Here is a 14,768-nt window from a genome sequence, read left to right as displayed (position 1 = left end):
ATCACTTTAATAGAAACATTTGGCATTTGGCTAACTGTATACACATGCATATAACAGATCTCATACTCCTGCTTCAGGAAATATGGCAATAATCCAACTAACATAATACAGGTTTAAGTCCCCATGGTTTAAGTGTTCCATTCATAGCTATGTTCCCTGCAATCAACAGGAAAATCCTTCTCTCAAGAATGCAGGGAGGTTTGGTCATACAGAAAAAGGTTTGGCCTGAGGATACTTTCTTTATTCAGTTTGTCAGAGATTCTCAAAATTTGGAAGGAGCCCTTCCTCCCCTGCTCCTAATCCCTCTCCCCCACCAAGTTCCCCCCAAGATTTCCCTCCCCTTTCCTACTCCTCCCCCTAATTCACCACCAAAAGCCTTTTTTCCTCACCTTCCTTGCTTCCAAAACCCTATTTCCCTCCCACCGCTCAGGGTAGGGGTTGGGATGCTTTGACTGTGCCTTTCTTGCATGGCAGTTGGGGGTTGGACTGGATGGTCCCTGGGGCCTTCCGTCAAGGAAGGTGCGGTAGGCCCCTTCTTGCTTGCCTGGCTGCCTCTCGTACATTCGGGTGCTTCCAGCACCAGAGGGGGAAGATGGCAGCGGCAACAGGGATGGCACTCCCTGCCGAGTGGATGAAGACTTGGGTGAAATCTGGCGAGGACAAGGGCCTCCCGGGGAGCGGGGGAGGGAGGGAAGGGGCCGGATGGTCGGGTCTTTCTCCGCCATTGAGCCCCTCAGTGGCAGGGGCATCTACCTGGTGAGAAACACTGTGGGTCGGGCTTCTCTCTCATGCCAGGCCTCAGCCCCATCTCCCCTTCTTCGCACAGCACCCACCCACCGAGGAAGGCGGAGGAGGAGGGAGCTGCTTCCACCACCGAGGAAGGCAAAGGAGAAGGAGGGTAAGGCAGGCACCTTTCCCTTCTCTTTCACACCACAGGCTCTGGTGACAGTGGCTTCCTCCTCCTAGGTCTTATTTTTGCGGGATATCTTATATTTCGCATTTCTACTCTACTAGGTCTTATTTTTTGGGGATGTCTTATTTTCGGGGAAAAACGGTGGATGGCCCTTACTCAAAATCTTGTTTTTTTCCATGAAAGTGTTGACAGGACATGTTCTGCCTGACATTTGCTCTTTGCTCACAAGATAAGGTTATGTAATAACGATTTGGCTTGCTGGATAATGCATATGTGTGATGAACTATAAAGACGTCACCTGAGGATAGTGCATACGTGGAATAAACTATGGACACTTCACCTGATGTGGTGAGTAATGAGTTATATAAGTTACAAGGCAATTATGCATGTCCAAAAGGATTATAATAATCAGCAAATTCCATTGTTAGTTAGCTCTATGTGCATGCTTGTGTAAAATTCTATAAATTGGAAAGCCACTGCAGGCAAAGGGAGGCAATGCATTTTCTGGGCATTAGCTAACATTGTCACCTGCTATTGGACAAAAGTAAATTATCTTGAAGACAACTTCTGCTATCAGTCTGCTTTCCTCACCTGTGTCCAAATGAAATTCCACAACAAAACCACTACACCATGATGGCTCATCTTGAGATATAGTGCCAGCATTCCTGTTTTCAAATATTCTGCTTTTAGGGAATGATTTCCATTGTAGTACATAATAGATAATCATTTCATAAGCAACACATGCATAGTTAGCATGGCGTCTTAAGCCTCCAAATTGCTTTGTTGAAACAACATGGCTGTATGAAGAGTGATGTAAGTCACTCTGTGTGTGTGTGTGTGTGTGTGTCAGAGGAATACAAAGGTAAATTCCCTTTGAAGAAATATTGCCAAGAAAACCCTGTGATAGGGTCTCCATAAGTTGGAAATGAAGGGAAACAGCAATAGTTAAGTCAGTTAAGAATACTTTCTGCAATTATTGATCTCTGTGAGATTCTTCTGATAAACTTACTAATAACCTCAAGATTCCTTGGCAAATAAAAAATAAGCAAACTAGTAATATTCAGCTATAATTATATAGCATCCTTTGTTGGACCACATGCTGAATGCAATGAGACTTAACTTTTGAAGAAACATGAATCGAATGTCAAACACTAAAGCCTAAATATGCCAATCCAATGCCATATGGAAGGAAGGTGAAATGCTACAGGAAATGTAAATATGACTATTGATATTCAATTTTCATTCTGAAACTGCATGCATTATACCCATGGGCATGCACACACACTTATTAAACTGCTCATTATTTTCTAACCATAGAGCATGAAACAAAGATATTTGGTTTGACTTGAAGGATCATGGTAATGTGTAGAGTTGTTGAGTGAAAATCCTTTTTAAAAATGAAGACATAGTGAGCCATTAAGCAGTAGATTTGTTTTCTCCCAGAACTTGGAAGTATGATTACTTTAAGAAAATTTATTTGCTTCAGCTGGGACATTTGCAAAGTGCGCTGGAGGATTATGGAAACTATATTACAAAAGAGTAACTATCAAAATTCTATTTTTATCTCTCTTACCTATGTAGAGAATCCACCATCCTTTTTGAGGGGAGTCTCCAGAGTATTCGTGGCCAGGGATCACCAGATGCACTGCAATCCAATCGGAGGGCGCTGCCATATGTCACATCTGTTCTCTGAGGAGAGGTCCCAGTGATCTTAGCATTCATAGACTGCTTTTTGACTTGTAGCCATACAGTTCTCCTGGCTGCACCAACCATATTGGCAGCAATACATTCATAGCTCCCACTATCTTTGGGTGAAACGTTGCGTATGTATAGTGTTCCATTTGGAAAAACAAACAGATTTCCATGGACAAACTGGGAGGTTCGGATCTGTGTTCCGTCATAAAGCACCCAGCGGATGCCAGGCAAAGGAGCTGCCTTGGCACTACAGTGAATGTTAATGTTTTGCCCCACACTGAGGGAAATGTTTTCGACTTTGTCCTGCTGGATAATAGGTGGCAGAGCAGCTATGTTAAGTCTTACAGCAATACTATCAGCTCCTGCAGCATTGTTGGCTATGCACTTGTACACTCCCCGGTCCGAGAAGTTAGTGTCCTTGAGAGACAAGGTTCGGTTTTCATACAGCATCACTCTTCCCTCTGTAGTGATCACAGTTTGTAAAATTTTCCGATCAGGAAAAATCCAAGAAATGTGTGGGTTTGGGATTCCACTGGCTTGGCAATCCATGGCCACTTTTTCTCCAAAATAAACAGTCACATCTCTGAAACGTGGACCCAGTATTTTGGGTTGGTAGGCTAAGACAGTCAGCAAGACAGTCATTTTATCAGTGCCATGCAGGTTCTGAGCAGTGCACAAATACTGTCCACGGTCCTGAAGCTGAACATTACGAATAATGAATGTACCATTTTTCAGGACTTCAAAACGTTGTATTCTTGTACTGGCTGTCATCAATGCTCCTGCAAGATTCAGCAAACAGGGAGAAAAAAAATGAGTTGTTAAATTTTTCCTCCATCTAAACAACCCACAAACCTTCCTATTTAGAAGATGTGCTGATATAAAACCAAATTTAGATAGTATCTAAAATGCTTAGTAACTATGGAGGCAATTGTGCCTTCCTATTTTTATCAAAAGAAACACCTTGTCCCAATGTAGGCAAGCTGATATCTTCCAGATGGTATAAACTACACCTTCCTTAATCTTAATCCACTGATTTAGTCTACAAAATCATGCTTTGTTGAAAAATTAACAAGTAACTATAAAGTAAGCATTTCATGGCAATTAAACCTATAGTATTATTCAAAATACTCTTACTTTCAATTACTTGATATGTATAATAGAATAGACAAAATACCCAGGTGAGACAATAAAGTGCCAATATATGTATTGCTTTTTGCTACTTTTTTATTCCAATTGATATATCGGGCAAAAGTTTTCATTTGTTTAGTGAGCATTGATTGATAAAAGTAAAAACTACAAAATCTGAATGTCCATGTCCCATTCACCACCACTGGAATTGTCAGTAGTTTGTGTAGCCTTCAAAACACTGTAACTCCTGGGAAGTTAAAAAGTAATAATAATCCCACAGCTAACTTGTTATACACCAGAAAGGATTAACTCCTGACCCTGCTCGATGGATTGTCACCTTGACGTGGCGAGGGGGTTTGCGTGTTCCAATGAACTTGAGGGCACAACCACGGGAGTCACATACTCCCAGGAGTGGCCACAGGGGAGGATCCAGACCAAGAACAATCCGAAGACCCAAAGACCTCAATGGTACATGTTACAATGGCTGTGAAGGCGGAAGAAGGCTGCAACAGACTGAGAAGACACTCTCGTTGTGTTAATCACACCACTGCTGGGACCCCAGTGCTGCTGGGACCTCCACACACTAAAAAAAATCACACATTTCTTCCAAGAAATGGAGGACCATCATCCTCGAACTACGAGGTATCGCCTAAGAACTCCTGACCCTTCTACATGCCAACTAGGTTTAAGGAAGCTTTATTCTATAACATATACAGGTGTCAGGTTGCCGATATGTTATCTAACCCATTTGATAGGGCTTAAGTAAGCATCACAGTGCATATGAGAATGGTCATCCAGACCTACATCCGTGTTCTGCATGAGCAATGCACAAAGAACACTATGTGTATGTATGAAGCATGGCTCTTTTTCCCTGGAGATTGTTGAAGAACTGTGACAGAATATATCTAGTTAAACCCCAAAATTAAGTTAAAAGAAATCAGTACATACCAAAATAATCAGGAAATAGGCACAGCACTCCTATACATTTTCAATACAATGCACTGTTTTTGCAGCAGTGGAGGGAGAAATGGAAGTTATAGCTTTTATGTTGTGGTGTGTCTGCATCAGAACCCTTACCTGTTGAGATTTTTGTCCAGGAAATTACTGGTTTAGGTTCCCCTGTAGCATCGCATGGGATAATGGCATCTGATTCAGCAAGGATGGATAAACTGCTTGACGTTTTGACTATAATCTTAGGCCTTTGCCCTTGTGCCCTGAATTGTGAAGACTGCATGATGCTGGTATTCAGTGGTAGAACGCCTCCCATTTTAGGCACAAGCAATACATTTTGATTATTATGCTGGATGTTTCTGGAAGATGGCACACTTGAAATTGCCTGAGATCTAGTGCTTTGAGTCAGGAATATAGGAGTGACTATTGTGGTTGGTGGTACAGTAACCAATGAAATGGGAGGTGGTGGCATTGCTATGGCTTTTAGAGGGGTACTTTGTGTTATAGTCCTGGTGGGTGGGAGAACATTCTTCTCAGTGGTGTTCAATGGGGTGCGCATGTTTGGCATCACAGGTTTAGAGTTTACTCCTAAGTGTTGCAACACCCTGGTTCTGTTAATCAGGAATGGTATCCTAGGATTGGTAAACTGTGGCACAGCTTGATTTATTGTTTTTCCAGACTTATCTCTGACTTCAGGGAGATAGTTATTGGCAAAAAGTCTGGAATGAATGGTGTATCGGGTTTCACCCTGATTGCCATATCTGTTTGGAGTATGCACCTTTGGTCTGTATAAAGGGGCAGCTGTTGTAGTGGGAAATGTCTCTCTCTGTGAAGAGTTTTTTCTGTCCTGTGTGGTTTGTGCTGCATATGCTGTAATCTCAGGTTTGTTGGTATAGTGAAGGGGGGGTTGCTGAGTCACAAAATGATGAAACAGGCTTGGTACCATGAGATAAGGAGCTCTTATGGTCCCCCTTACAGGAATGTGTTTTGGCGGTACAAAAGCATGTGGCTGGTTAAAAATAGGTATTTGCTGTCTAGGAATATTTGGACTGAGACTATTGTATGATTTGCCACCATGTGGCTCTTTCAATTGTCCTTGCTTTTGTTGTGTGGTTATTCTGTTGTGGTAAGAATGGAAAGTGAAAAGTTCATTCTGTCTTGAGCTAAATTTTGCTCTAGCATTGTCAACAGTGGGTCCGTTGTTGTCTGGATGTGCTGCCGTGCCAGATGTGTGATTTTTCTTTGTAGAAAAACGATTGAACAAAGTAAGATTTCTCTGGATGATCGGAAGAAAAGTAGTGGCTAAAGGTACAGATGCAATTGGTAAAACTGGAGAATCATTTTTCTCACTACTGTATACAGCAGTTTGATCATGATGATCATGAAACTGTGCAGTATTTTCCTTTGAAGATGGGTATATTGATGTTCTGCTTTGCCAAGGATTAATGATTTCTTTTATTTCAGTGGGTATGAAAAGGTGATCACTCAAAGTACTATAATGAGATGAAGTTGTTTCTCTCTGAGGCAAAGATGTTGCAACTGCAGTCACTGGTGGACTTTCTGAAACATGCACTTCCTCTGCAATAGGAAGAGATTCTTCAGCATATTCTGGAATCATCGAGGGACTCAAGTCAGAGAGTGACAGTGAGCTGGTAAAACTCTGTATAGGAGTTGAAGTTCTTGTTCTATATGCCTCTGTGATTTCATTATTTGCTCTAACGTTATTACCTTCCAAAACTTTGAATAATTCATCATCTGTAGGTATCTCATCACTCACCTGCTCTGAGTGATGAGATAAATCTAGCTGTTTCATAGGAAATGTCATTGGTGAATCCTGTGTTGATACTACGTGGTGTCCTTCAGATTCCTGGATACGATTAAAAGGAATTACAGATGTTTTAGGTAGTGAAGTAAAAAGTTGAAGAGTTGAAGCCATTTCATTGTCTTGAGCCTTGGTGGGCCTTTGTAAAGGAATAACAGAATAACTGACTTCCAAAGATTCTTTTGCTTGTTGTGTTTCACCGCCAGATTTCTGATGGTCTCCAAAAGTGGAACCATATGAACTTTCAGTTGCAGCTTCTGTTTTAGATATTTTTTGAATAATTGGTATTTCCTTTTCAGTAATAGCTGTAGGAAGGATAAGCTTTGGTCTCCTGAACCTATTTGGCCTAAATCTCTTTCTTCCATATGTTCTCCTTCGGGGTTGCTGGATAACCTGTGGCTCAAAAGTAGTAATTTTTCTTTCAGATTCTGTAATCATAGATACAGTAGTCACCTTGTTGGTAGGAGCAGTAGTAGATCTCCATTCTTGCTTTTTGGTATTTTCTAGATTAAAAGTGGATTCTGGTTTTTGAGTATTTGTGTTTTCAAGAATTATACTTTCAGAATCCTCAAATGGGTCTGAAGAAATTCTTACTTGCTTGAAGAAATTTTTACTCGCCTCTTCAAGAACAGACTCTACCATTGGAGAGGCAGAAGTAAGAAAAGGAGTGGCAGCTTTAACATTAATATCAACTGGAGACTGCATTGAGATTGCAGCATTATCTAGTTCATTTATATTTTTTTGCTGGAAATATGTTTCTGAACCTTCAGAAAAATGGGCATTTCCATGGGAAGGAGTCACTGGTGAATGTCCACTGTCCATTGTTACCAAAGGGATTTGAATATAAGGTAAACTGGTTATTATTTGTTCATATGAGGACTCTTGGGTGAAAGTATCTATGTTTTCCAGTTCTGCTGATTCCACCTGATCTGTGTTCACTTCATTGTGATCCCAGGTCTGGGTCTGTCCATTTGGAGAGAACCGAGTATCCTTTGTGACAAATGTTTCCAACCTGTACTGATTTTCTGCAGTGCTGGAAGGTTCATATTCTACAGAGGACATGGTACTCGCTGTTTGAGAATGTGTTTGTTCTTGATGATTATCCTGAGAATTCAAGTTGGGAAAAAAAGTGACTGAAAATAGTTCTGCCTCACTCAAATGTGGCATATCTGCAGATGACTCATCTTCATTTACTTCTACAGCACTGTTTAGTGGGGGACTGGCAATTGGAGGAGGAGAAATTTTGGAGGTTTGATGTACCATTGGAGTCTCTGTAGCTGTCCTTAAAGAAGGAACTGCTGCTTCTGTTGGTCTAGAAAGATTTTTCCCACGGACTTTTGCCAAAATATTGGCCCAATGTTGTGGATTAATCTGTTTGTTTGCCATATTTATTCTCCTTCTGGACTCAAATACCCTACGGCCCTCTGCAACATTTATTTCTTCCGTCCTGTCCATGCCTTTCCATAATTTCATTTTGCGTTTTCCTTTTTTATTCTTTTTAATTTGGGCAGGAGAAATATTGTCATTTTTTTGTTTAAGGGATACTTCATGATCCTTCAGATGGATTCTTTTGCTTAGAGTCTCATCAGATTCTTCACCTGATCCCTCAGCATCTTCTATGGTCTTCTCCCTTGCTTTTACAGAGATCCTTGAACCAGGGTGCATTTTAAATTTTTCCCTTTTTGGAGATCTATCAGATACTATTTTTTTTACTGATACTTTAACAGAGAATTGGTCTGATCCTCGTTGATTAATAGCCACACACCTGTAGTAGCCACTGTCCTTGATATGGCTGTGAGGAATTAACAGTGTGCCATTGTGTAACAGGTATGCATTGGATGAGTTTGATAAATCATAAAGAACATGGCCGTCTGGGAGTATCCAACTTAGATATGCATCTGGTATTGCAATTGCACTACAAGGCAAAAGTATGGGATCCCCCACATGTTTTTCTACTTTTGTTGTCTCAGAGTCAGCTGGTTGAATGACTGGAGGCTGTACCTGAATTCTGTAGGACATTGTGTCTACATCATTTCTCACTTGAGCAACACAGTGGTATATACCTGAATCAGCATAGGTCACTGATCTGATAACTAACTGACCACTGCTGAGGACAGAATACCTGCTGTCTTCCATTTTGAATGGAGCCTTCAGTTTAGTCCCATCTGGAAGCATCCATTTGATAGAAGGGCTTTCTGATGCTTTGACATTGCAACTCAGTTGAGCATCAGATCCTTTTACTACACTCTGAGCAACCCTTGTATGTTCGTCTTGCTCTATCATGACCCAGCTGTTTCTCTGCTGTCTGTTTTGTTGGGTCTGAAGTGTTTGAGAAACTCTGGTAGAAAAGGAGAGCACCACTTTTGTCCCTGTACTTTGGCGTCTGTTTAATTGAATGTGTATCAATGGTTGCATCACCCAGGCAGGCTCAGCAAGGATCCTTCCTTTAACACCTGTGTAGTAAAGGGCATCATAATCAGAACCTTGCTTGTAATGATAGCTTAACTTTGGTTCATGGCTCAGCACATGCTCCCTTTCTAACTTGACAGGCACTTCACTGTAATAAGCAATAAGCTTCCACAATTTTTCATAATTGTCTCGGCTCATGAGGCATTCTAAATCCAGGGAAATTGTAGCATTAATCTCAATTTCCCGAGGAGAGATCTGGTTCCACTGGATTTTGGTAGAGTCTGTTGGTTTTTTGATTTCACAGTTCAGATTCACTAAGTTTCCATGCTCATCAGTTAGGTTCAAGGTTATGTTCCAAGGAGACAGCTGAAATTCTTCCATAGGAAGCTCAAAATTGTCATCTTCTTCTTCCTCTTCTTCCTTGAAGCTGATACTCTGTTTCAGAGGAGATTGTATGATGGGCTTTGTGCAGGAAATATCTTTTACATTTTGAATGTCTTGTTTCTGGAAATGTTTTGGGAAAGTGCACTTAGGGCAAAGTTGGCCTTCTTCATAGGCTTTGTCTTTTTTACACTTGAGGACACCTGGAAGAACAAAAAGGCATTCTTATATAACTCAGTACTATTTAAAAAAAACTAGTTGAATATATAGTGCTCATGCCTAACTAATTTCATTAGCAAGTTCTGGAGAAGGTAGGCAACTAACATCTGATTTATTCTGCTTTAAAGAATATGATTGAAAATCTGATTCTAATTAAAGATAAAAGAATGGAACAAAGAGGACAGGTTTTGCTTCTACTAATTACTGGCTCACTATACATACTTCTATCCATCAGAAACAGCAACAGACCTGTGGTTTGCAAAACTTAATTCTGCAACTATGGGAACTAGAAATATGATATTGTTATGTGGACTATGGCAATACTAATCAAGAGCTTCAGATCAGCATCACTGTTTGTGGCCTCTGTAAATGGCCCCTGAACAGCAAGCTCATAGATTTATTTGAGAGTGTGTACAAAAAACCAATTGGAGTCAACTGCGTCTTTGTGCTTATCATTCTTTTTTTAAAATTCAAAAGGTTTTGAATAGGCTGGATTGTGGTTGTGCCACTGCTGTGACTCCTACCGTGTTTCCCCGAAAATAAGACAGTGTCTTATATTATTTTTTGCTCCCAAAGATGTGCTAGGTCTTATTTTCAGGGGACGTCTTATTTTTCGATGAAGAAGAATTCACATTTATTGTTGAACAAAAAAATGAACATTTTTTATATACTGTACAGTAGTTGTCATCACAAACCAGCATAACCAGACGAACTCTGAATCCTATCAAGAATTTCTTGTTACTACCATTATTTCCATGTACAACTGGCATGTACATTTACCAATCCTGCGTGCTCTGGTGTTCTGTTTGGCAGGCGCTGGGCATGCTTCCAAACAAAAACTTTACTAGGTCTTACTTTCGGGGGAGGCCTTATATTTAGCAATTCAGCAAAACTTCTACTAGGTCTTATTTTTCGGGGATGTTTTATTTTCTGGGAAACAGGGTAGCTGCAACTCTGATGTCAAAATGGGGTGCCTATGAGATCAGGAAAAAAGAGGGGGATTGCCCCGTTCCTCACACTGGTTGCACAGGTGCCCCATTCTAATGACAGTAGAGGTGCCTGTGATAGGCAGAACCTCGTATGGAGCTCTGGTGCCAGTTAGGTGTGGTGTCAGTGACATGGAGGAAGCAAGATGGTGCTGCCACAATAGAGTGGCTGCATTCCTTAATCATCACAACAATAGTTCTGGATTTGGCATGAATGTGTTGGATCCAGAACTGCTCCCTAGCACAATGACACCTGACTAAACTGCTCGATGTAGATGGGCCTGTAGACTGACTGCTTGGTTGCTTTCTGTCTGAAGTTGGCTTGCAATGTTTTTTTCTTTATCACCCAATCACCATAGCATGTCTGAATTTATAGAGAGGCATTACCATTGACTTTGACTGCATCACCTGTTGACATAGTAAATGAGCTGTTAATGTGTCTTGTTTCAGCCAAGTTGAAAAACCAGGACTCTGGCTAACTGCCGCCAAGTATGAGTCAGGTGATTCTGCTAATGAATTTCATCTGGCTTGCTTCTAGGTTTTTTTCTATAGTGTACTGAGTTCCTAAGGCCCAATTTGTCTGGGTGTAAATTTCATGGTTACGCTATGTTAACTCACTCTTGATTTGATTTCATATGCATGTACTGAGAGTGGGGCCCCGCATGGAGCATTGATTTCAATATTGAACTGTGACTGTGGGAGGTCAAGGTTCTTAACCATGAGAACCCACTGGTTGATCATGGACAAGTTATAGTCTCCTTGTCTCAGAGGAAGCCAAATGAAAATGTGCCTGAATTAACTTTGCATAGAAAATCCCATGATCCCATCTCACTTTAGACTGAGTCACTACAAGTCAGAAATGGCTTGAAGGCATACAAAAGCAACAATAACAATCTAAGGGTGTTATTGTTTGTTCACTGCCTGGTACACTGAATTGTGGGGAACTGTATTTTAGAAATAAATAACACAGATTAAAAGTAAAAAAAGAATTCCAAAAATCTTGGCATACTCCAGAAGAGGGGGATAAAAAAGAATGACTTTCTCTTACCTGTAGAGTTCTCATTCCAGTCAAGAAGCCATTTCAACCTACAGTCACAAGACCAGGGGTTCCCATGAAGGTAGAGATTCTCTAGAAGTGGCAATTTTTGGAAAATGCTCTTAGGCAGTGTTCTGAGGGCATTTTCAGACAAGTAGAGATGCTTTATTGTTGATAGCCTGAAGTAATCAAGGACCAAAAAAGTAGAAAATGTGTTGGGATGAATTTGCTGAAGCAAGTTTCCTTCCAAATGGAGAAGTCGAAGGGAGGTTAATCCATTAAAAGCATTTGGGTGGATGAATTCTATGCGGTTGTGGTCCATGTGCAATCTCATTATACTGGAAAGCCCTTGGAGAGTCTGACCAGTTACAACTTGCAGCTTGTTGTAACTTATCTTGAAGACCTAAAGTGACAGAGAAATGACTAGGTCAGTGCTATTATCAGGAATTCAGTACTACTGAATAGAACATGTAACACAATACACTGTCCCCAAAGTATGAAAACTAAGTTACTCTTTAGTGCTTCTGAAATCAGTGGGACTTTGTTTTGGATACTGATTCTCATGAGGCTGTTGAAAATATAGCTAACTTCATCTGGGTTGAAACAAACAAAAATAGAAGGTGACTGATAATAAAGAACTGCAATATTCAACTGATGTGAGATCTTCTGGAGGCTTAAGGGATAAAAATAACTGCTCTACTGCACATTTTTTAAAGTATCAATACATTTATTTTAAAATTAGAGGCCTCTGTTATTTACATGTGTGAGCTTATCTTCAGTGTTGTATTCTTTTCTGCTCATCTATCTGTATGAGTTTCCCCAGCATGAAAGGAATTGATCAACCTCTGTTCAGACAGAGCTCAGGGACCATGCAAGAATCCAAGCATGCACGCTTATTACCAATTTTGTACACACACACACACACATACACACACACACACATACACACACACAGTGGCTTTACCTGTAATGATGTCAGATCTTTTAAGGCACCATTAGGTATATTTTGGATGTCGTTTCCATGAAGCATGAGCAATTCCAATTTTGCAAGTCCTGAAAATGAATTTTCAGATATAGCCTGGATACTGTTAAACCTGAAAAGAAAACACATTTAAATGTAATATGGAATGAATCATCATTCTGTGTTGAGAGAAACTATCAGGTAACTGCCCTGTTCTTAAATCATACCTGCAAGCTGACCAAGTTAATGAAGCATTTTAACAAGCTGGCTTTTCATATATGGGTCCTAAAGTTAATTTAATGTTTCTTTTACCATAAATTAAATTAAAATAAAATATAACATATGCAATTTAGCTGGAACTTAATTCCATGGAAATATCAATTAGAACAGGCTTCTCCTTTCTCCAAGTTCTTGAACTGATTGGTTTATAATTCAGTGGCAGAAATCCAAACTATTATGTGATGGAAACTGACAAATCAGTAAACCTGCAAGTATTCTAATAAAATGTAATGATAAATCAATAAAAGTTTGCAGAGGATATTTTCAAATTGATACAAGCCAAGCTATTTCTGGAAGCAGAAATCCACTGCCACTAGTTTTAGTGCTAGGTCTACACAGGTAGGCCTGCATTTTGTTGCTAGTCTTACCTCAATAGATCCATAATATTAATGAAATGTATCTATGTGTGGACTTATAATTCAATAATTCACTGAGTGGGTTTAATTTAGTTGGGACTAATCCACAGGATTCCAGACTATAACAATACATAGTTAGTCATTTAACTGTTGGCATACAATTGCCTGTCATTTTTTCCAGATTAATTAATTGAATTTAACAAAATTCTAGCTTACATAGATATGATAAAAGTGAATTATGATAGCATAACTCTAACCTACACCATCATAACACACTAACAGGAGATCATTATCTGTTCTTCACTGTGAGAATTAAATTTATTAAGATTTATTTCCCTAATGTGAGTATGGATTGTACACTTTGAGATTACTCTGACCAATGGGAATGACAGTTTACATGAAAACTGGTTGCTCTGATTAGATAGACAAACCCCTTTTTAAAGAATGTCAGAAGAAAGATGAATGACATAATAACTAAATCAGAGAAGCAAATTCAATAGACTTCTATAAGAAAGGAATCTCTGAAAGTATATCACTTATGGTTACATTTTGGGGAAAAGATCCTTGTATCTTTATGTATGTTCCTTTATGTATTCCTCCATGACAGGAGGTTGACCTTGTTGGCCCTTAAAGTTCCTTTCAACTCTGTGATTCTAAGATGAGATGGAAATTAAATGTCTAAACTGCAGATAGAAGAGAGTGTGAAGGCAAGAAGCAAATGTCTGTTAGATTTACTATTGACATGCTATGTTAATGATATGCTGAATAAAAATGAATGGAATCTGGAGGCATTTCACAGTCTTCCGAAAGTGCCAAATAGATGTAGACCACAAGAGGGTTATTTTTTAAAAAGGTGTGTTTCATTTATGTTCCTCTTTCATGTATGACTTTTGATCCATACAGCAATGGTATCAAATTATAATCCTGCTTGAATGGTTTTGCACAGTGCTACAACTAGACAATATATGAATAATAAATATTATGCTCAAAGAATACAAAATACCACTGTAAAACTGCAATACAAACCCTAGATTGATTCGTTCCACATGCTTAGAAATGCTTGTTGGCACAGCTGATAAGGACCGAAATGTGCAGTGAACTTCAGTGGGAACATAGCAGGCACATGGACGAGGACATGCACGGGAGACTTCTGGAAGCCCCAGAGAGAGAATCAGCACCATGGACAGTGCCCCCCAATTGGGTTGCTTCAACATCTTCTCAGGTTTCTTCATTTTGCTGTACCTATTGCATTTGGAAATAAGAATAGATTGAATTGACTTCATTTTTAAACGGATATAAAATGAGCCAATGTAGGTATTATACTAATACTATCCTTCAAAATATGTACACACAAAGAGTTTTAGAATATCATTTTAAATGATAAAAATAAGTTACAGAGAAAAGCAGAATCAAGATAGACATCAAGTCTTGAACATTTGGCCTTGAATTGATAAATGGTTATATAGGTCTAGAACAAAGCCGTCATGTCAGACAACATATGAACTAAAACCTAAAAAGGGAAAAAACAATGGCATATTGACCATTGATACATTGGTGTCAGTAGGGGGTGTGTGGGAAGTGTGGATCCCACTGGGTAAAACCATTGCTGGGGTGTCATCAAGGCATTAAGAG

At 39.7% G+C, this 14,768-nt stretch overlaps 1 protein-coding gene across 3 annotated transcripts in view; it reads right to left on the bottom strand.

Moving 5' to 3' along the window:
* mxra5 (matrix remodeling associated 5) overlaps positions 1-14,768 on the bottom strand; it is a 35,912-nt gene that overhangs the window by 7,253 nt on the left and 13,891 nt on the right. For all 3 annotated transcript variants that reach the window (XM_016992365.2, XM_003218826.4, XM_008107166.3), the window contains exons 2-6: positions 14,163-14,378; positions 12,505-12,634; positions 11,553-11,943; positions 4,814-9,502; positions 2,487-3,387 (exon numbers count right to left, since the gene is read on the bottom strand). In XM_016992365.2, coding sequence (XP_016847854.2) covers positions 2,487-3,387; positions 4,814-9,502; positions 11,553-11,943; positions 12,505-12,634; positions 14,163-14,378 — 6,327 coding nt within the window. The remainder of the gene's footprint in view (positions 1-2,486; positions 3,388-4,813; positions 9,503-11,552; positions 11,944-12,504; positions 12,635-14,162; positions 14,379-14,768) is intronic.

The sequence above is a fragment of the Anolis carolinensis genome, chromosome 3 (genome assembly GCF_035594765.1).
Source record: "Anolis carolinensis isolate JA03-04 chromosome 3, rAnoCar3.1.pri, whole genome shotgun sequence".
In the NCBI taxonomy this organism is placed as follows: domain Eukaryota; kingdom Metazoa; phylum Chordata; class Lepidosauria; order Squamata; family Dactyloidae; genus Anolis; species Anolis carolinensis.
The sequence above is the reverse complement of the archived record's forward strand: the minus strand, read 5'-3'. Positions and strand labels throughout refer to the sequence as shown.